This window comes from Lissotriton helveticus, chromosome 1_2, assembly GCF_964261635.1.
Source record: "Lissotriton helveticus chromosome 1_2, aLisHel1.1, whole genome shotgun sequence".
In the NCBI taxonomy this organism is placed as follows: Eukaryota; Metazoa; Chordata; class Amphibia; order Caudata; family Salamandridae; genus Lissotriton; species Lissotriton helveticus.
Genome location: NC_136058.1, coordinates 444,384,975 through 444,403,289, shown reverse-complemented (window position 1 = coordinate 444,403,289; position 18,315 = coordinate 444,384,975). Strand labels below are relative to the sequence as shown.

The window sequence follows — 18,315 nt, the reverse complement described above, 5'->3', positions numbered from 1 at the left end:
TTAAGGACTGGGCGCGAGCGCGGGTCGCGTTGGGGTCTGGTTTTAGGGCTCAGGGCAGGGGCCAGGAATTGTGTGGGGGAGTCGTGCCAGGGTCTGGTTTTAGGGCTAAGGGCAGGGGCTGGGAGGTTTGTAAATGGGCGGGGGTTCTCGCCGGGGTCCAGTTTTAGTGCTCAGGGTGGGGGTCACGGAAAACCTTTACCACGCACATGCCTTTAACATTTATGCTTTTACAATGAAATTCGTTGTATAGGCATGCTCTGAAAAGGTTATGCGTGGTATTGGCTTTCACATTGTAATGTACGCATTGTAACGGCAAGCGTTGCAATTAAATGTGTTGTTCAGTCATATATCAGCTAATATACTAAGCAATGGCATGGCATGGGGTGAAAAAAGTAATGAGTTTGACTGTTATTCCGAACACCTGCCTGTGGGAGCCTATTTGCAAACATTGCTCGCATCACCTTCTCTGTGTTTTTTCTATTAACTATGTTACCAAACTGTGATTCTAGTTTCACTTTGTTAGATTTTCAGGCTAAGGCATTTCTCTACAAATGTTATGCGGCCCACTATGTAGGCAGTCTGTCTAATATATCCTGCATGCTTTTCTTAATTAATCCTGTTGCAACTACAATTATACATGTTTTCTTATACAGTCAGGTCCAGTTTATGTTAAAAGCTTTTCTGGAATTCAGAGGACAAACACATATTTTTCTGTGCGCTCTTTCTTCATGTTTAGTAAGATTAATTTTTTGACGGAATCTTTTCTTGCATTTAGAACACTGCTTTTCCCCGCTATGTCTTCTCTCAAGGTGAATGAGACCAGATTTCTGAATGAAACTTTCTGGCATTCAGGGCACTGATACAGCTTTTGTCCAGTTTGTATTCTTTCATGCTGATTGAGATTGGCTATGTGATTGAAGCTTTTCTGGCATTTCAAGCACTGACAAAGTTTTCTCCAGTGTGCGTTTTCTCATGTCGAATGAAACTGGATTTGAGATTGAAACATTTCTGGCACTCCGAGTACTGATAAGTCTTTTCTCCAGTGTGTGTTTTCCCATGTTGCGTGAGACTGAATTTATGGCTGAAACTTTTCTGGCACTCCGAGCACTAACATGGCTTTTGTCCAGTGTGTTTTCTTATGTCGAATGTGACTGACTTTGAGACTGAAGCTTGTTTGGCACTCCGAGCGAATATATGACGCTACTTCGCAATGACCATTACTTCGCAAGTTTATTCTGCAAAATCATTTACATTGCGAATGCATTGAAATGTACTTAAAATGCGTTTTCACTTTATTTAATTAATACTCATACCATGTAAACTCCTTTACTGCACGTATTAAGTGCAAAAAATCTCTAATACTAACCTATCCCCTGGGACAGGATGACAGTGAATTATGGTTTTTTGGTGGGGGAGTATAGCAAATGTAATTAAAAACCATTTTAAATTTAAAAATGAGTCAAGTAATCCTTAATGTATTTTAATGTTTTTAAAATGCTTTTAATAAATTAAATATGTCTTTTGGGTGGGTGATTCCTTCCACTTTTTAACACATTCACATTTACAAATAGGAACACTACATTACACAAATCCTCAAACACTATACTACCCTACACTACTCAAACACCTCTACACTACCCTAAACCCTAAATCACTACCCCTAAACGCCCTTCCCCCTTCCGCACAGTCCTGTCCCTACACTCTTTCACTACACTGCAAGACCCCCCGACACTAGCCTAAACCCTAAAACTCTACCCTACACTACTCAAAGACCTCTACACTACCCCAAAGCCTAAATCACTACCCCCTAAACGTCCTTCCCCCTTCCCTCAGTCCTGTCCCTACACTCTTACACTACACAGTATGACCCAGACGCTACCCTAAACCCTAAAATTCTACCTACACTAGTCAAACACCTCTACACTACCGTAAACCCTAAATCACTACCCCTTACACATTCCTCCCCTGACTCCCTGTCCTGTCCTTTCTCTTAAACACTACCCTTCATGACCCCGACACTACTTTAAACCCAAAAACAAAAAAAACACTACACAAACAAAACACTACAACCTAAAAGACTACCCCTTGCACAGCCCTAAAAAATACACAACCCCCTTACCTCTCTCTCCTCGTGGTCTCTCTCTTCCCCTTCATCCGTGGTTCCTCTCTTATCCTGCTAAAAGCGTCATCATAATTGCATATTCTTGTTTGGAAACGGAAGCACCTCCTTTTCCAAACAACGATGTATATAGTTTGCAAAAGTAAAGTACTTTGTGAAGTAACGGTAAATGCGTACTAATGGTAATGCGTACTAGTGCCCACTAAGTAAAGGTAGATTACCCTCCGAGCACTAATGAGGCTTTTCTCCAGAGTGTGTTCTCTCATATTGATTGAGATTGGATTTGAGATTATGCTTTCTGGCATCCGGGCATTGATAAGGCTTTACTCCTGTGTGTGTTCTCTCGTGTTTAGTGAGACTGAATTTATGACTGAAAGATTTCTGGAACTCAGAGCACTCATAAGGGTTGTTTCCACTGTGTGTTCTTTCATTTCGAGTAAGTTTGGCTTTCCTGGCACGCAGAGCACTGATATGGCTTTTCTCCAGTGTGCATTCTCTCATGCTGATTGAGACAGGATCGGAGACTGAAAGTTTTCTGGCATTCCGAGCACTGATACGGTTTTTCTCCAGTGTGTATTTTTTCATGTTGAATGAGATGGACTTTTAGACTGAAATGTGTCTGGCACACCAAGCAGTGATAAGGCCTTTCTCCAGTGTGTGTTCTCTCATGCCGATTGAGATTGGATTTGTGACTGAAAGTTTTCTGGCACTCCGAGCATTGATAAGGCTTTTCTCCAGTGTGTGTTCTTTCATGTTTAGTGAGACTAAATATTTGACTGAAACTTTTCTGGCACTCCAAGCACTGATAAGGCTTTTGTTCAGTGTGTAGTTTTTCATGTTGAACGAGATGGACTTTTTGACTGAAATGTTTCTGGCACAGCAAGCATTGATAAGGCTTTTCTCCAGTGTGTGTTCTCTCATGCTGATTGAGACTGAATTTATGACTGAAACTTTTCTGGCACTCAGAGCACTGATAAGGGGTTTCTCCAGTGTGTGTTCTTTCATGTCGAATAAGATTGACTTTCCGACTGAAGCTTTTCTGGCACTCAGAGCACTTATATGGCTTTTCTCCAGTGTGTGTTCTTTCATGTCGAATGAGACTGACTTTGTGACTGAAGCTTTTCTGGCACTCAGAGCACTTATAAGGTTTTTGCCCAGTGTGTGTTCTCTCATGTGCAGTGAGAATGAATTTTTGACGGAAATGTTTCTGGCACTCCGAGCACTGATAAGGCTTTTGTCCAGTGTGTGTTCTTTCATGTTGAATGAGACTGGATTTGAGAGTGAAAGTTTTCTGACATTCCGAGCATTGATAAGGCTTTTCTCCAGTGTGTGTTCTCTCATGTTTAATGAGACTGGATTTTTGACTGAAACTTTTCTGGCACTCAGAGCACTGATAAGGCTTTTGTCCAGTGTGTATTCTTTCATGTTGAATGAGATTGACTTTGAGATTGAAGCTTTTCTGGCACACCAAGCACTGATAAGGCTTTTCTCCAGTGTGTGTTCTCTCATGTTGAGTGAGATTATTTTTTTGACTGAAACTTTTCTGGCACTCAGAGCACTGATAAGTCTTTTCTCCAGTGTGTGTTCTTTCATGTTGAATGAGATTGACTTTGAGATTGAAGCTTTTCTGGCACTCAGAGCACTGATAAGGCTTTTCTCCAGTGTGTATTCTTTCATGTTGAGTGAGATTATTTTTTTGACTGAAGCTTTTCTGGCACTCCGAGCACTGATAAGGCTTTTGCCCAGTGTGGATTCGCTCATGGCGAGTGAGACTAACTCTCTGGATAAAGTTTTTCTGGCATTCTGAGCACTGATAAGGTTTTTGTCCAGTGTGAGTTTGCATATGGGAAGTAAGACTGACTTTCTGACTGAAGCTTTTCTGGCATTCACAGCACTGATTAGGATTTTCCCCAGTGTTGATTCTCTCATGTTGAATGAGACTGGATTGATGACTAAAATTGTTCTCATATTTAATACACATACAAGATTTCGTTCTGGAATTGTCTTCACATTGGTTTTTATCTTGTGAATTTGCCATATTAAGTAAGAAATTGAGCCAGTGCCAGGACAGGTTTAGATAAAGTTCACAATTAACCTCTCACATAGACTGTACGCCCTGTTCTTAACACTTCTGTCCAGAGCTCATATGTTGTCATCTCAATAGGCAGCTTAGCTTAGTCATCCTACAAACCTTCCTTGAGCATTCCTATTGCACCTTGAATGACGTCTCTCACAGGTTACAGTCTCCTTATGGCCAGGTGGATTCTTATCTGCAGTTCTTTATTTTGTGAGTCAAGCGTTTTCTACATTCATTTTGGAGCTTTATTAAGCAGTGATACTTTACCACCCTGTAGAATTAAATGAAAGTAGTTAATAAAATTAAATTGGCAAAAATAAATATTATAAGCTGATTCAATGCATTGAGCTGTCATTTTTTGAATGGAAGCAGAGAATGTTTGAGCTGTTTTGCAGGTAGTTTGTGGTGACACAGTGTGCAACAGACCACAAGGGCCAAGGGAGTGGACACAAGGCAGCCAGTAATGTACAGATTCTGGTGTTGTTTAAGCAACGTTAGATCATGCATTGGCCATTCCTGGGGACAGTGGCTTTGGGATGCAAAGGATACTTCTTTCATTCATCTCTATGGAAAAAGAAACATTTAGAGAAGAGGGAGATGGAAGCCGGGCCAGGGATGAGGAGCTACATCTGTGTGTGTGTGGCCTTTGCAGAGACGTCATTGATTAGCAATGTGCAGCAAGATATACGGTGTGAGTAGAAAGACAGGGAGTTCAGGAGACGAGGAGAGTGAAGGGGTGAGAGGGAAAGAGATGTGGTGATGAAAGAAGATTCCTTTTATCAAGCGAGAGCTAAGCTGTGTGCAGGAGGGAAGGGGAAATGCAAGTAGCAGAGGTACAGCAATCAGTGAGAGTGGAGGATAGAAGAAAGGGGTCAGATGCCTACAACGGTGCAGTGTTTGTAGGTAGTCAGGGGAAGGAACAGAGGGAAAGTGGGTAGGTGAGAGCAGAGTAGTGAGGGAGAGAGGTGAGGAATTCATGCAGAAGAGGAAATTGGTGGCTTCAGGATCACACATGAAGGGGTAGAAACGAGAGCAGGCAGTGAAAGGGGTGACGGAAGGTATGGGAGCAGATTAGGAGATAGGTAAGGTAAACGTAGCAGGGCCCTGGAAGAGGCAGAAGGGAAAGAAGGAAGGAGGACTGTGTCAAGAGGAAGGAAAGAGTGGGAGCAGAATGCAGAGAACGGTGGACTGAGGAGAAGATGGGAGGAGAGTGAAGAGAGGCTCAGAAGGAGAGAGGAATGGACAAAAGTGAAAACTGAAAATGGAGTTGTACTTTTGAAGTAGTAAAAAAGAGAAAAGTGCTAGAAGAGGATGAAGAGTGGAGGCCCTGGGCAGAGGGGCTTGAGAGATGTAGAAGAGAGGAAAGAAAGAAAGAAAGAAAGAAAGAAAGAAAGAAAGAAAGAAAGAAAGAAAGAAAGAAAGAGAGAAAGAGAGAAAGAAAGAAAGAGAGAAAGAGAGAAAGAGAGAAAGAGAGAAAGAAAAAAAGAAAAGTAAACCGGATGTAGGGGAGAAGGTGGCTGCAACAGGTCAGAAGGGATAAAGGGGAGAGCTAGAGAGAGGTAAGGTTTAAAGGAGAACAAAGAGGGAGAAAGGGTATAATAAAGGTAAAGGGGGTGTCAGATAATATGGAAGAAAGAACGGGAGCTGTACATGATTAAGAGTGAGGAGAACAAGCATTGGCATAGCCAATAGGTCTCGCCTTTGGGACCTTGTAATTATTTTGCCATGTAGCACGCATATAGAATTAATATATGAATACTATATATAAATTAAAAATTATGGAGCAGAGTTTGGAACTCAAGCATGGAAACATAAATAAACATGTGTCCTAAGAAACCCACTGCTCCATTTGTGGTTGGAGGGGGGGACTTTTAACATGAAGTATCACACTTCAAATCCCTCCTCCATGTGTCACATACACCCGAGCAGCATAGAATGTAGCCTTTTAAAATTGCCACTACTTAATTGATGTGCGCCACCAATGCTAAATCCGGCCCTGGACAAGTGCAACACTTTCAGCCAGTCTGGGCTTTTTACCATGCAGCAGAATGCATTCTGGGACGTGTGGTTTAATTTGTCATCTATGTAGGTGCTCAAAAAAACATGTGGACAAAGCGCTGTTGTCTAAAAGGATGGAGGTCTCACATATGACAGACCTCCAGTTGGCAACTACGTAAGAGACTTCAAAGAAGAATGAGTTGCGCTGAGGTATCCAGATCATTCAACGGTGGACTCTCTTCACCCTACTTGTAGGCGGAACGGCACATTCCTGGCGCCCAAGTCATCCGGTTCGCAGTTGAGTGAAGCTGTGTTAAAATAGCTCCCCATAGCGTACAAATGCATGGAGAACATAAAAATCATCTGCCCCTCTCTTCCAACACCAACTGCATGCTGCGAGGTGGCCATGTGAGCGCGTGAACCCATAAGTGGCAGAATGGGGGATGGGCAGCATTCGGTAAAAGAAGAATCAGATTCCAACACGATCCCTGCCCCATGCCCCGGAGCAAAATAAAGAAAATCTGGTGCAGTAAGCAGGAATGTAGGGCTTCCTGTGCAACTCAACAGACTAAGGGAATCTGAGCAGGGAGCGGTGGGGTGAAGTGTGCTCATGTGCACCGATACAACATGTTTGTGTGAATTTGACGTATCCACTTAGGTGAACCTACGTCCCTACGTCCAAATGCAAAATGTGAACTCCGCTGCACGCTCACAAATAAAATGTACTGAGACGCGCATGCATATGGAGCAGCTGCACAGATTCGGGCCCCTCAAAAATACACAAGTGCACTTGATGCACACCCAGAACACACTAATCGAGTCAAAAACTGACACACACACACAAAGCACGCGGACGGGGTCTGACAGGCAGATATGTCACAGTGCGTCCCCAGTGGCACCTAATGATACACATGTGGAGCAAACACACTGTCGCTAATTAGAGTAGTAAGCATTTTCCGAGGAGCTTCTAACAGCCCTTAATGATGGAGCGGTGGCAGCACTCGTTGGACTCGATCGAGGAATATACAATATGTTCTACAGGTGGCATCCAAGCCAATCGATATAGTTACGTTATGAGAATTAAGAACCGATGGTGGTGCTTGTTAATACTGGGGTCTTCATTTTATTTGCATAAAGCTAAAACGGAGTTGTGAGTCAAACTGGCAGTATCAAGTTAACGAAACAGTTGTCCAGCATATTAGCTTTGTCTATGAAACTAGGCTGTATACATCCTCTTGATCAAAGCATTGCTACGCACCCACTCCTTCATTCTTCAAAAATATTTACTCCCCGTACATGAAATCTCATGAGATCTAAAACAATCAGTTTTGAAATTATCTGCCAAATGGGAGTCTTGTGAGGCTCTGAAGCCTACTTATTGTGTTCAGCATGAAGAAACTTAGTACCTTTCACACGGTCACTTTGTGCTTCTAGGCACTTAAAACACTACGATTGTTATTTAGGTTGCTTTAAGTGTCCTACAGCACACCAGAGAGGTGCCCTAAGGGCCTGCATCAAAGTGTGCTATAATGCATTTGCCAGTTAACAAAGACAGCGTTCCATCTAGTTATCCGCTATCATAACCTATTCCTAGGCCCACTTGTGCCAGTAGCAGTTCCTTTGAAATGCTGCTTCTTTGTCGTCGCCACAGATGATGCATAAAGGGCCTTCTCACCAGGAAATGAAGGTTTAGGCTCAAACAGTGGTCACTTGGGCAGCATACGGTCTATGAATTGGAGTGGAATGGGTCTTTTACATGTCTAGAGCCAGCAAGCATGAAGCATAAAAATCTTACGTGCATTTGGATAGTCAGCAGTGCTATTAGGACAGGTGAGAAGCGCGGCCTTCATGTATCATTGAAAGTGATGTTTCACAAAACGCATCACGTTTATATTAATGGCAAGAATTCAGTCTCAAAAACATCAGCGGAGAAATCGAGTGATACCAGATTTCTTATACCTGCGTGTATTGTCCCCAGCACACGTCCCGAAAGATACAGAAATATATTAATATTGAGGATCTTCATTTCTGTGAACGTTTGATCCAGTTCAGAGACTGCTTCAGCGCACAATGTTTTTCCTGTCAAACTGGAGGCGATTCGCAAACACTATTCACTTTTTCATTAGTGTGGGAACTGTAGAGGAACTCGATGGTCTAAAAGCGCACCGACTTCAAGGCAGGAAGGACAGGCCAAGCGCTCAGATACATTATACAGTGTACTATGCCTTGATTAACTCAGAATAAACATCCATCTGGTGGTAAGACAAAGTTATGCTGAATGACTGCAGGAAGTGGGAAAAGGAAGGGCCACGCGGCTCACTGAGAACATCAAAGTGGCCGCAAAAGTGATTACAAAGGCTGAAGTCGGACAAATGGTGCGCGCGCCCGGCGCACAGGCATTGTACCTCATCCGCCTTTAGCCTTTGGGAGCACTTTTGAAAGCCCCTTATCTCGCCAAAGCATCGCTAACGCGATGGCTTAGACGAGACCTAAAAAGTGGGCTCAAAAGGGTGGAATGAAAGAAGGAGAGAAAGGATAAAAGGGTGACAGGAGAATACAAACACAGGCAGGAAGGAAGGTAAGGCAGCAGTCGGAGGCTAAGGGGCAGGAGTAAGGTCTTGTGGGGTGTTGTAATTTATAGTTTAGCAACCATTATATGCTATCACCTTTCCATTTCTTCCTGTTCCTTTCTGCTTCACTCTGCTTCCCCGCTCTTGCTATGTCTTGGTACTTACCAAGTTTCCACTGACGGTTGGAATGTCAGTTGAGATTCAGGTGGGAGACACTGACTGAACAGCTGTTATTGTGAATACAGTACTCTTAATTTAAATATGGATTTCTAGTACTTTATAAAATGGGGTTTAATCTGGGTGTCAATCTTGTCCAGTTTTTACCTGAAGCTCAACCCCACTTGCCTCCTGTGATCGTCAGCCTCGACGTGGAGCTTCTCAGGGCTATAATTAGTTATAACAGCATCAAGAGTCACCAATATGTCAATGATACTCAACTCTACTTGAAAGGCTCCTCTGCTCCAGCCATCCTACACCTCAAACACTGCCTGCAACTTATCTAGTCAGGCAGAGGAGGGTCTTGAGGAGAGACCAGAGGGAGGGTAGGAATATGACAAAGCCATTGTATCAAGAGACATGAATCTGAACTGATGTAAACCCCAACTTTCACTGAATGCCAGGTCACTTAGATGCACCCTAACCATCAATGTCACCCTCAAGGAACACACTGCTAAGAAAGCAAAAAAACCCTGGTACCATCTCCCTCTACTAAAGAAAGATAAACCACTCTCCCTGAACACAATTTCAGGACAGCTGTTCAAACCGTCCGGATGGTGGTTGTGCACGCTGCAGTGCGCTCCTTGATGGCCTCCCAAACGCCATGCTAGTCCCGCATGAGGGTATCCTACTCATATCAGCAGGTCCTACCAAGGGTCTAAAGAAATATAACCTCATCACCTTCAACTTGATTGAAATCAATTTGCTCCCCTTAAACATCCAGTTGCATCGTTTAGGGTCATCACAACCAGAACACCTGAATGAATGAATGAATGAATGAATGAATGGGAATTTATAGAGCACATGGCTACCCGGGAGCCTCCCAGCGCTAGGCTAACCTACTGGTCCAGAAGACAGAGCAAATGAATGCTTTAAGGGAATAGGAAGGTTTTTATCGGTTTCCTAAAGGAGTGGTGACTGCATTCGGTCCGGAGGTAGAGAGGCAGAGCGTTCCAGAGTCTGCCACCACTTCTAGCACGTTTTATTCTAGGGGTTACGATGACATGAAGGGCACCCGAGCGCAGCTGTCTCGTAGCTTTGTAAGGCTTGAACCATGGCTGAGATCAGAGGCGGGTCTAGCCCCTGAAGTGATTTATGAACAATACACGGGGATTTAACACTGATTCGCTCTTTCACTGGCAGAGAGTGCAAGAGACGGAGAGCGGGTTTTGCGGAGGACAGTTTTGGCATTCCCGTCAATAGTCTGGCTGCGTAGTTCTGGATAACCTGCAGTCTGTGGATTACCGAGGTGGGGGATCCTAGGTAGAGCGCATTACCATAGTCCAGTCTGGAGAGCAGAATGGACTGGACCATGGTTTTCTTGGCTTGGGGAGGAAGCAGGGGGAGCACTTTCCTAGCCATTCTGATTAAGCCAAAGCAGGTTGCCACTATCTTGCTGGCTTGCATTTGGAATGTCAATTTATAATCCAGCCAGATGCCCAGGCACTTTATTTCAGGCTTGGGGGATTGGACTGAACCCATGCATGCTGGCCAGATGGTTCTAAGGGCAGAATTATCAAAGTTACCCAGGGTCATGATCTCGGTCTTACCTCCATTAAGTTTCAGATGGAAGGACCCCATCCAGTTTACCACTTCCGTGACACAGGCTTTCAACGTCGTGGAGTGAGGTGCGGATTGGATTAGGGCTACAACCAGTTGGGTGTCATCGGCGTAGGTAACCATATGGATCCCAAAAGGAGCTACAATAGATGCCATGGGGACCATATACACGTTGAAAAGTGTCTGGCTCAGCGACGAACCCTGAGGGACGCCGCACTGGAGGAGCCAAGGTTTGGAACTCATGCCATCTTATAAGACCTGGAACGTACAGCTTTCCATGAAGGAGCGCAGCCAGCTCAGGGCGGTGCCAGATACTTCTAACTAGCCGGGGCGGTGAATCAAGACCTGGTGATTCACCTTGTCGAAGGCTGCACTCAGATCTAATAGAATGATCGCTGCTGCTCCTCCGGCATCTAGCAGTTTCCTACTTTCCTCAACGACCGCCAGCAGAGCAGTTTCTGTGCTCTGTCTAGGCCGGAAGCCAGTTTGTGAGGGGTGGAGCAGGTTGGAGGTTTCTAGGAACTCAGAGAGGCTTCGGTATTTGCAAGCACGGTACTGGGAACTCAGTGATCAAGTCTGCCTTATGGCTGATAGACATCTTCTCCCCTATGAGCTGTGGCTTATTATGCGCACGCCAGATAAAAAGCTAATATCAGATTTATATAGGATGCTGCAGGCCAGACATGCTCACACTTATAGTTCCGGACGGGCGCACTGGGAAAGGGAACTGGGCAGGACACTCAGTCACAAAGCGTGGGAAGGGATATACTATAGGGCCCGTCACTCAGCCTATCACATGGGACTCACTGAAACCTTCACCAAGGTAGTGACCTATTGTTATTATACCCCAGAGCGCCTTCACTCAATAGACCACATTTGAGAAGCGACATGGCAGATGTGCCGTTCATTCTACCACAAGTGCATACAGCCTAGGGCACTTGTAATAGGACGGATGGGATATCTGCCACGACCATGGTAGATGTCCTGTTCATTCTACCACAAGTGCATACAGCCTATGGAACTTATAATACGACGGATGGGATATCTGTCAAGACCATGGCAGATGTCCCGCTCATTTTACCACAAGTGCATACAGTCTACGGAACTTGTAATACGACGGATTGGATATCTGTTATGACCATGGCAGAAGTCCCGTTCATTCCACCACAAGTGCATACAACCTACGGAACTTGTAATATGACGGATGGGATATCTGTCATGACCATGGCAGATGTCCCGTTCATTATACCACAAGTGCATACAGCCTATGGAACTTGTAATACGACGGATGGGATATGGCTTCTGCTGCCATCCTTGCTCTACCCTGAACGTGACTCTGAAACTTGGGAACCAGGTGCGACTCTCTGCAGCAGCTCAACATCCTGTGACTCTGGGCAAATACCTTATTTATTTATTTTGAAAGTTTCATAGAGCGCGAACAAGATCCTTGCGGATATCAGAGCGCTTTACAATTAGTGAGGTTAATTATACAAAAGATAAATGCATGTAAATCACGTATACATAACATCTCGTGCAACGTAAAGCAATAGGGTAGAAAACAGGAAAGACCCGTTGATTCAGGACAATGGCAAATATAATGACTAGGTTGTCTAGTTGGTCCCTGGTCATAATAAGGAATACTGGTGAAGGTACGAATGTTATCAGAATTTCCTTGGTCTATTTCCAGGTGAATTTTGCCATGATCTTAATTTTACTGTGCCTAAAAAAATGAATGTGACCTTGTGTAATGTAAGTAGTGGTCCTGTACATAACTTTGGGTTGAGCATGTAACATGTAATAACTGCAGAAAAAGGTAAAAGCAAATCATTAACACTAAAAAGGAAAAACAAATAAATACCCACTTAGTGGCTGATCTTTACACAGTGAACCCAGAAATCCTGGATAAACAGCAGCTTCCCAGCGAAAACTGTGTGCTCTTAGGCACATATGTTATTTGACCGAAACTCCTTTTACTTCATAATTATGGATTAAAGTGTTTTCATAGACGGAGTTCAGGAGCCCGGCTGGATAACAACCTGTCTTTGATTTCATGGACCTGAATGTCGCCTGATAGCGACCGGTTCCATACGCAGGGCTGACCTGGGAAGGGTCTGGCCTCTTAGTTCACTAATGTACACATGGCAGCGTTTTAAGAGGCAGGAGGGAGATTCTATAAAAAAAAGAATAATAATATGGATTAGGAGAATGTATTGTCCCCCATTAACTTCTATTGAACAGATGCAATTTTAAGGCGGGAGAGAGCCAGAGAGAGGTTTATTTTGGCTCGAGGAGTCGAGCCAGGAACCGGGTTCGAGCCAGAGCCGAGCCAGGCAAAGAGCTCTGCTTTCCCTGCTGTCTCTCACGCTTCTCGCGGTCCGCCCCCCTCCAGGCCCCCCCCCCGCATGGAACCCCCTCCTCCTCACCCGCGTCTGCGGCGCTCCTCGCCCGGCGGGCCCGGCCTCCAGCCGCTCTCTCGGGGCTCAGACCGACCCCGGGGCTCCGGCTGCACCTGACTCCGGACACAGGGAAGAGGCCTGGAGGTGGAGGTCAGAGAGGGGCGCGGAGCGCAGACAGAGACTGCCAGGAGGAGCACGGCCATTGGAGCATTCGGCAGAATAGGAACACCGCAGGCACGGTCGGGGACCCGTGCGCATGCGCGGAGCGCAGACACTGACCACCAGGAAGAGCCCCGCCATTGGAGCATCCCCGGAAAAGGAACTTCGCAGGCAGAGGTCGTGGTGACGTGACATGTGCGTAACTTCCGCTCTGCCTCGACTCCCAGCTCTCTTGCTGCTACGGAAATAAGAAATGTCCTCGCTACAGAGAAGGAAACTTGTACTTCTGTTATGAACGCGGAGGCGAGGATTATGCACAACGTTATTCACTTTTTATTAACGGCAGTTTCAAAGTTAAAAACAGAAGTTTAAATGACACTGCCACAATACAACTCCCCTGAGTCCGTGGGGCGTGTCCATGACAACCATCAGCCAATAGCAGCGCAGTACGTCAATGCAGCCATCTCTCCTGCTGCTGCAGGCCTTGACTCTGCTTCACTCCATCCTAGAACCAGAGACAACAAATAAACAAACCCTTTATTCATCCAGTGAAACAATTTACAAATACCAGACTCATAATCATGCATGAAAAAGCCAAAGAGCTATCTAACCAAGCAACTTTTTATCAGAGCAAGTGATAACTGCAATCAATACCATCTGAGTGCACATCAATGCATAACAGAATCCATACAAGAGCACAGAGGAACCCCTAATCAAAACCAGATACTTCCTGGTACTCAGAGTTGGTAATATCCCACCAATAATAGCCAGGAAAGAAAACATATACACCTACTGTAATCCAGGCCAGTGGGAGGGTAACATATCCCCAATATGATCCGGGTGGGATCATGTCAAAAAGAATACTTACCACCAGTTATGCTGCCTCATAAATATGTTTAAAGTGAAACCTTTTCAAAGGTGTATTCTGAGGTTTAATATTCCGCATTCATATTGTCCTCCAATCCAGGGGCGTAGGAGACACTAAAATTCTGGGGGGGACAGGCACAGCCTTGTGGTCATCCCATTGACCCTATACAAAACACCGCCCATTCAACAAATACAATCGCATACTTTCAAAGTGAAATATTAAGAAAAGCAGGTATGTTGTCACAGTTTGCATGTAGGCTTCTTTGTTATTTCATATAGTAATCAGGCCAAATGTTAAAAAAACATGTATATGAATCTGGTCTCCAGCAATTTTCAGGCAACAATAAAAATGTGAAGATAACTTTGGTGATCAATGTCCTTTATTGAGAGAGATCGGAGGTTTGTCTAGTGGAAGTTTTGACTCTTAGTAAGGTAGCCACAATGTGTTAATATGCCTGCTGCAAAGAACGTGTACCACGTAGATCACAAAATGTATATCATGTAAATAGGTCAGTGAGTTACTGCTTTTGTCTGAGAGATTCTTTTGGTATTTGCAGTTTATAAGTTAAAATCCTAACATAAAACAGTGAGCTATTAACCATCATCAAAGAACTGCATGAAAACTTCAAGGTATAGATTAGAACGTTATGATTTTCCCCCAGTCTTTCCTTATCCTAATGTTGGAAAATTGGTTCATTAGTATAGAAATCAATTCTGATTATTAAAGGGAACCCCACAACCATGGTGTTATGTTTTAAATTCTGAGTTTGTGCTTCTTTAGTGTTGCAAAGCCATCCTCTGCCCTGGGCACTCCTGACCCTGACTGACCCTGTCCTCTGCCTGAACAGGCACAGGGCCAGTGCTATTCTGAAAGAGACACCTAAAGATACTGTGAAAACACCTACATACACTAGGGTGCACTATGGGTTAGGGTACTCCTATGATTGGCATGGCCTCTCCTATAAGGCCCTAGTACATAAAAGGGCAGGGGATTCGAACTACCTTTAAGTCCCTAGAATATAATAGGGCATGGCAGATTTGAGGCCAGCAGCCCTTTCTGCATTTGCATGTGTGCACTGCTGAAGCCTGAGGTCAGTTTAAAAGTAGCCCTTTGTTGTAGGACTGCTTTTAAAATGCAAATTGTGCCCAAACTCGACTTTTGGGTTTGAGGAACTTGCAAATTGATTAACTACAATGCTGGGGCAAAATTACGTTAAGTGGAAAAATGTTTTCACTTAACTATGGCTATATCATATTTGCCACATAATACATCATCTGCTGCTTAATCTAACGATTTGACCCAAAACAATTTTGTTGCTCAAACGGATCAAAAATTAATAAGATAAATGTGACTTATGTTGCTGTGAAGTGTAAGGCCCTTTGCAAAGGTTGACTGGTCACTTTTTCCACTGCTGCATTTGTATGTTACACAGGTACTAATGAGGCAAAAGCTTTGCAGAGGCTGTTAGTATGTATAAATATGTGAAAATAATAAATGATCATAAAATGCACTGCATTACGCTGCAGCCTTTTTATTGTTACATAATTTAGTCAACACTGCAACATCTTTTTGGCCTCCATTGCTGCATAACTCCAGTGGTTCGAAAGCAGGCTGCACATGTTAAAAGTGCTTGGGCATGAAGCAGAGACCATGAAGTTTGCAAACTTAGGGGCTGATTATGATGGCAAGCAGACTTCAGTCTGTCCGCCATTGAATCGAGGAATGGGACCGCTGGCCTTCAAGGTGGCGGCCCCACGATAGGCATTACAATGCAACCACCACTATGGCATTCGCAGTGCCTATCTTTTACATTGCAGCAGGTGCTGCTGGCTGTATCATCCGCCGCAATGTAAACAAGCATATACAATGCAACGGTCTAGCCTTTGCAAAAGTTAGAGCTATTGGCATTGTAAATGACAATTTTTTTTATTAATGTGCTGGTTTTGAAAACAGATAAATAAATGGCATTGTCATTTACAATGCCAATAGCTTAATCTCTCGCAAATGCGAGACCTATTGCATTTGCACCCACACGCACAGAGCGACACACACAGAGCCACACGCACAGAGCCACACGCACAGAGCCTCACCCACAGAGCCACACACACACACACACATAGATGTGGTGGATGTGGGGGTGGTGGATCTGGTGGATGTGGTGGTGGTGGATGTGGTGGTGGTGGATGTGGTTGTGGTGGTGGATGTGGTTGTGGTGGTGGATGTGGTGGTGGTAAATGTGGTGGTGGTAGATGTGGTGGTGGTGGTGGATGTGGTGGTGAATGTGGTGGTGGATGTGGAGGTGGATGTGAATGTTGTGGTGGTGGATGTTGTGGTGGTGGATGTCGTGGAAGTGGTGGATGTCGTGGTGGATGTGGTGGTGGTGGGTGTGGTGGTGGTGGGTGTGGTGGTGGTGGATGTGGTGGATTTGGTGGTGGATGTGGTGGTGGATGTTATGGTGGTGGATGTTGTGGTGGTGGATGTTGTGGTGGTGGATGTCGTGGAAGTGGTGGATGTGGTGGTGGTGGATGTGGTGGTGGTGGGTGTGGTGGATGTGGTGGTGGTGGATGTGGTGGTGGATGTGGTGGTGTTGGTGGATGTGGTGGGGTAGTTTGTGAGCTACAGCATATAATGTTACGAATCCAGAACATCTGAAACATACAGAAAAAATGCAAAGTAAAGGCTTTGGTGAGCACGGGCAAGTGACCTCCATTGTTTTAGTCGTGGATGGTGCATTTTTTTCAATATGCCAGTATAAGGGTGCCACTGAGACACGGCATCGTGTATTCAACGGCTTTACCAAGTAATGCAAACCACTGTTGTAGAGTCCGAGCGCTTCCATATTTACATAGGATCGTATGAGCCTAACGGGTAAAAAAAGGACACGCTGCCTTCAACGCCCCTTAAAAGAAATAAAGCTAGTACAAGCACAAATAACGACTTAGGTCATTTATGACTGCTTTGATGTTTACATGTTTCTCCGACCTAACAAATCGAAACTATGCTTTATTATACTGACAGCACTTAGGCCAACAAACTCGACATGCGACGGCTCTCTATGCTAAAATTCATCAAGTGTCTGTCCTATGCTTTTTCTGGTTACATGGAAATGCATTTATAAAGAGAGCACGTCACTTCCGTTCATATGTGTGATAGCGTGATACAGTCTAGTGGTTAGGGTGGAGTTAAGGGGAGGAACAGGAACGGGAGGAGCCGGGGGACAGGAACTGACACACTTAGAGTAGGGACAAGGACCATAGAGGAAGCTTAATAAAGAGCTCTTATATATATATACATGTGTAGCGTCATTATTGTAGTAGGATACTACAGCTGGCGACGAGGGTGGGATCGGGCACATCGTGCAATCAGTGATGATCCCGTGACGCTGCATGACCCTGTCCCCGGTGGCGCGAGTGAGAACTTTGCCCTCGCGACCACCGCGACGAAAGGAAGCACCGCGGCGAAGACTGAGCCACCAGGAACACTGCCTGCGTGTCCTGAAGCCTCGTGGCTGTGGAGGCTGCGTGGAGCGTGGCGCGCTGCAAGTGAGTGCCGTGAAGAATGCAGCTAGCGCGATCGCGCGCCAAAAGAAATTCAAAGCTCACCCCCGAAGCGTGAGTCTTAGAAGGGACAGAGGACGCGACGTCGGGAGCTCACCCCGGCCGTACCTGTGCCGTTCGCTGCTGCGGTGGAGGCAGCGACAGCCTCTGCATCCAAAAGGAAGCCCCTGCACCCGGTGAGTGTGGCGAGGGGCCGAGAGACTGAAACACTGGGGAGAAAGCCAAGTCTCGTGAGAGCCGAGACTTCACAGCGGCGGCCATCTTTAGGTTAGGCAGCCACAGACATCTCCTATGTGAGGACTGTGAGCGGCCATTTTAAGGTCAGGCGGCAAGGAGAGAAACAAGCACATGCAACCGTAAGAGAGAAAGCAAGGAAACAAGCACTGGCGAATGGAAAGGGACAAACATTGATAAACATAAACAAACAAGCACTGGCAAAGGCAAATGCACGAACGTTGACAAGCGTGAAGGAACAAGCCCTGGCAAAGATACAAGAACACGCATTGGCAAATGTAAGAGGTGAAATAAGAAACACAAGCACAAGCTAATGCAAGAGGCTAAACGAGCAAACACAAGAGCCAACACAAGCAAGCACGAATAAATGCCAGAAGTGCAATATGTAAACAGGCGCAAACAAGGACAACAGTAAGCACGACAAGCATTGGTAAAGGCAAGAAATACAGATGAAGCAAGCACGAGCAAGCACAAGTAACCAACAAAGACGACCTTGAGCACCATCGAGCACTGATACAAGCACCAAGAAGTGTGATGAATCGAAGTGACTTTAGCAACAAT

At 45.0% G+C, this 18,315-nt stretch overlaps 1 protein-coding gene across 1 annotated transcript in view; it reads right to left on the bottom strand.

Annotated features, from left to right (window-relative positions):
* Positions 1–931: 931 nt before the first annotated feature.
* The window catches only part of LOC144805479 (uncharacterized), a 102,595-nt gene continuing 85,211 nt past the window's right edge, over positions 932–18,315 (bottom strand). Inside the window, 2 exon segments of the mRNA XM_078672027.1 lie at positions 932–2,570; positions 2,572–4,214. Of these exon segments, the coding sequence (XP_078528153.1) occupies positions 2,351–2,570; positions 2,572–4,214 (1,863 nt within the window). The 3' untranslated portion in view covers positions 932–2,350.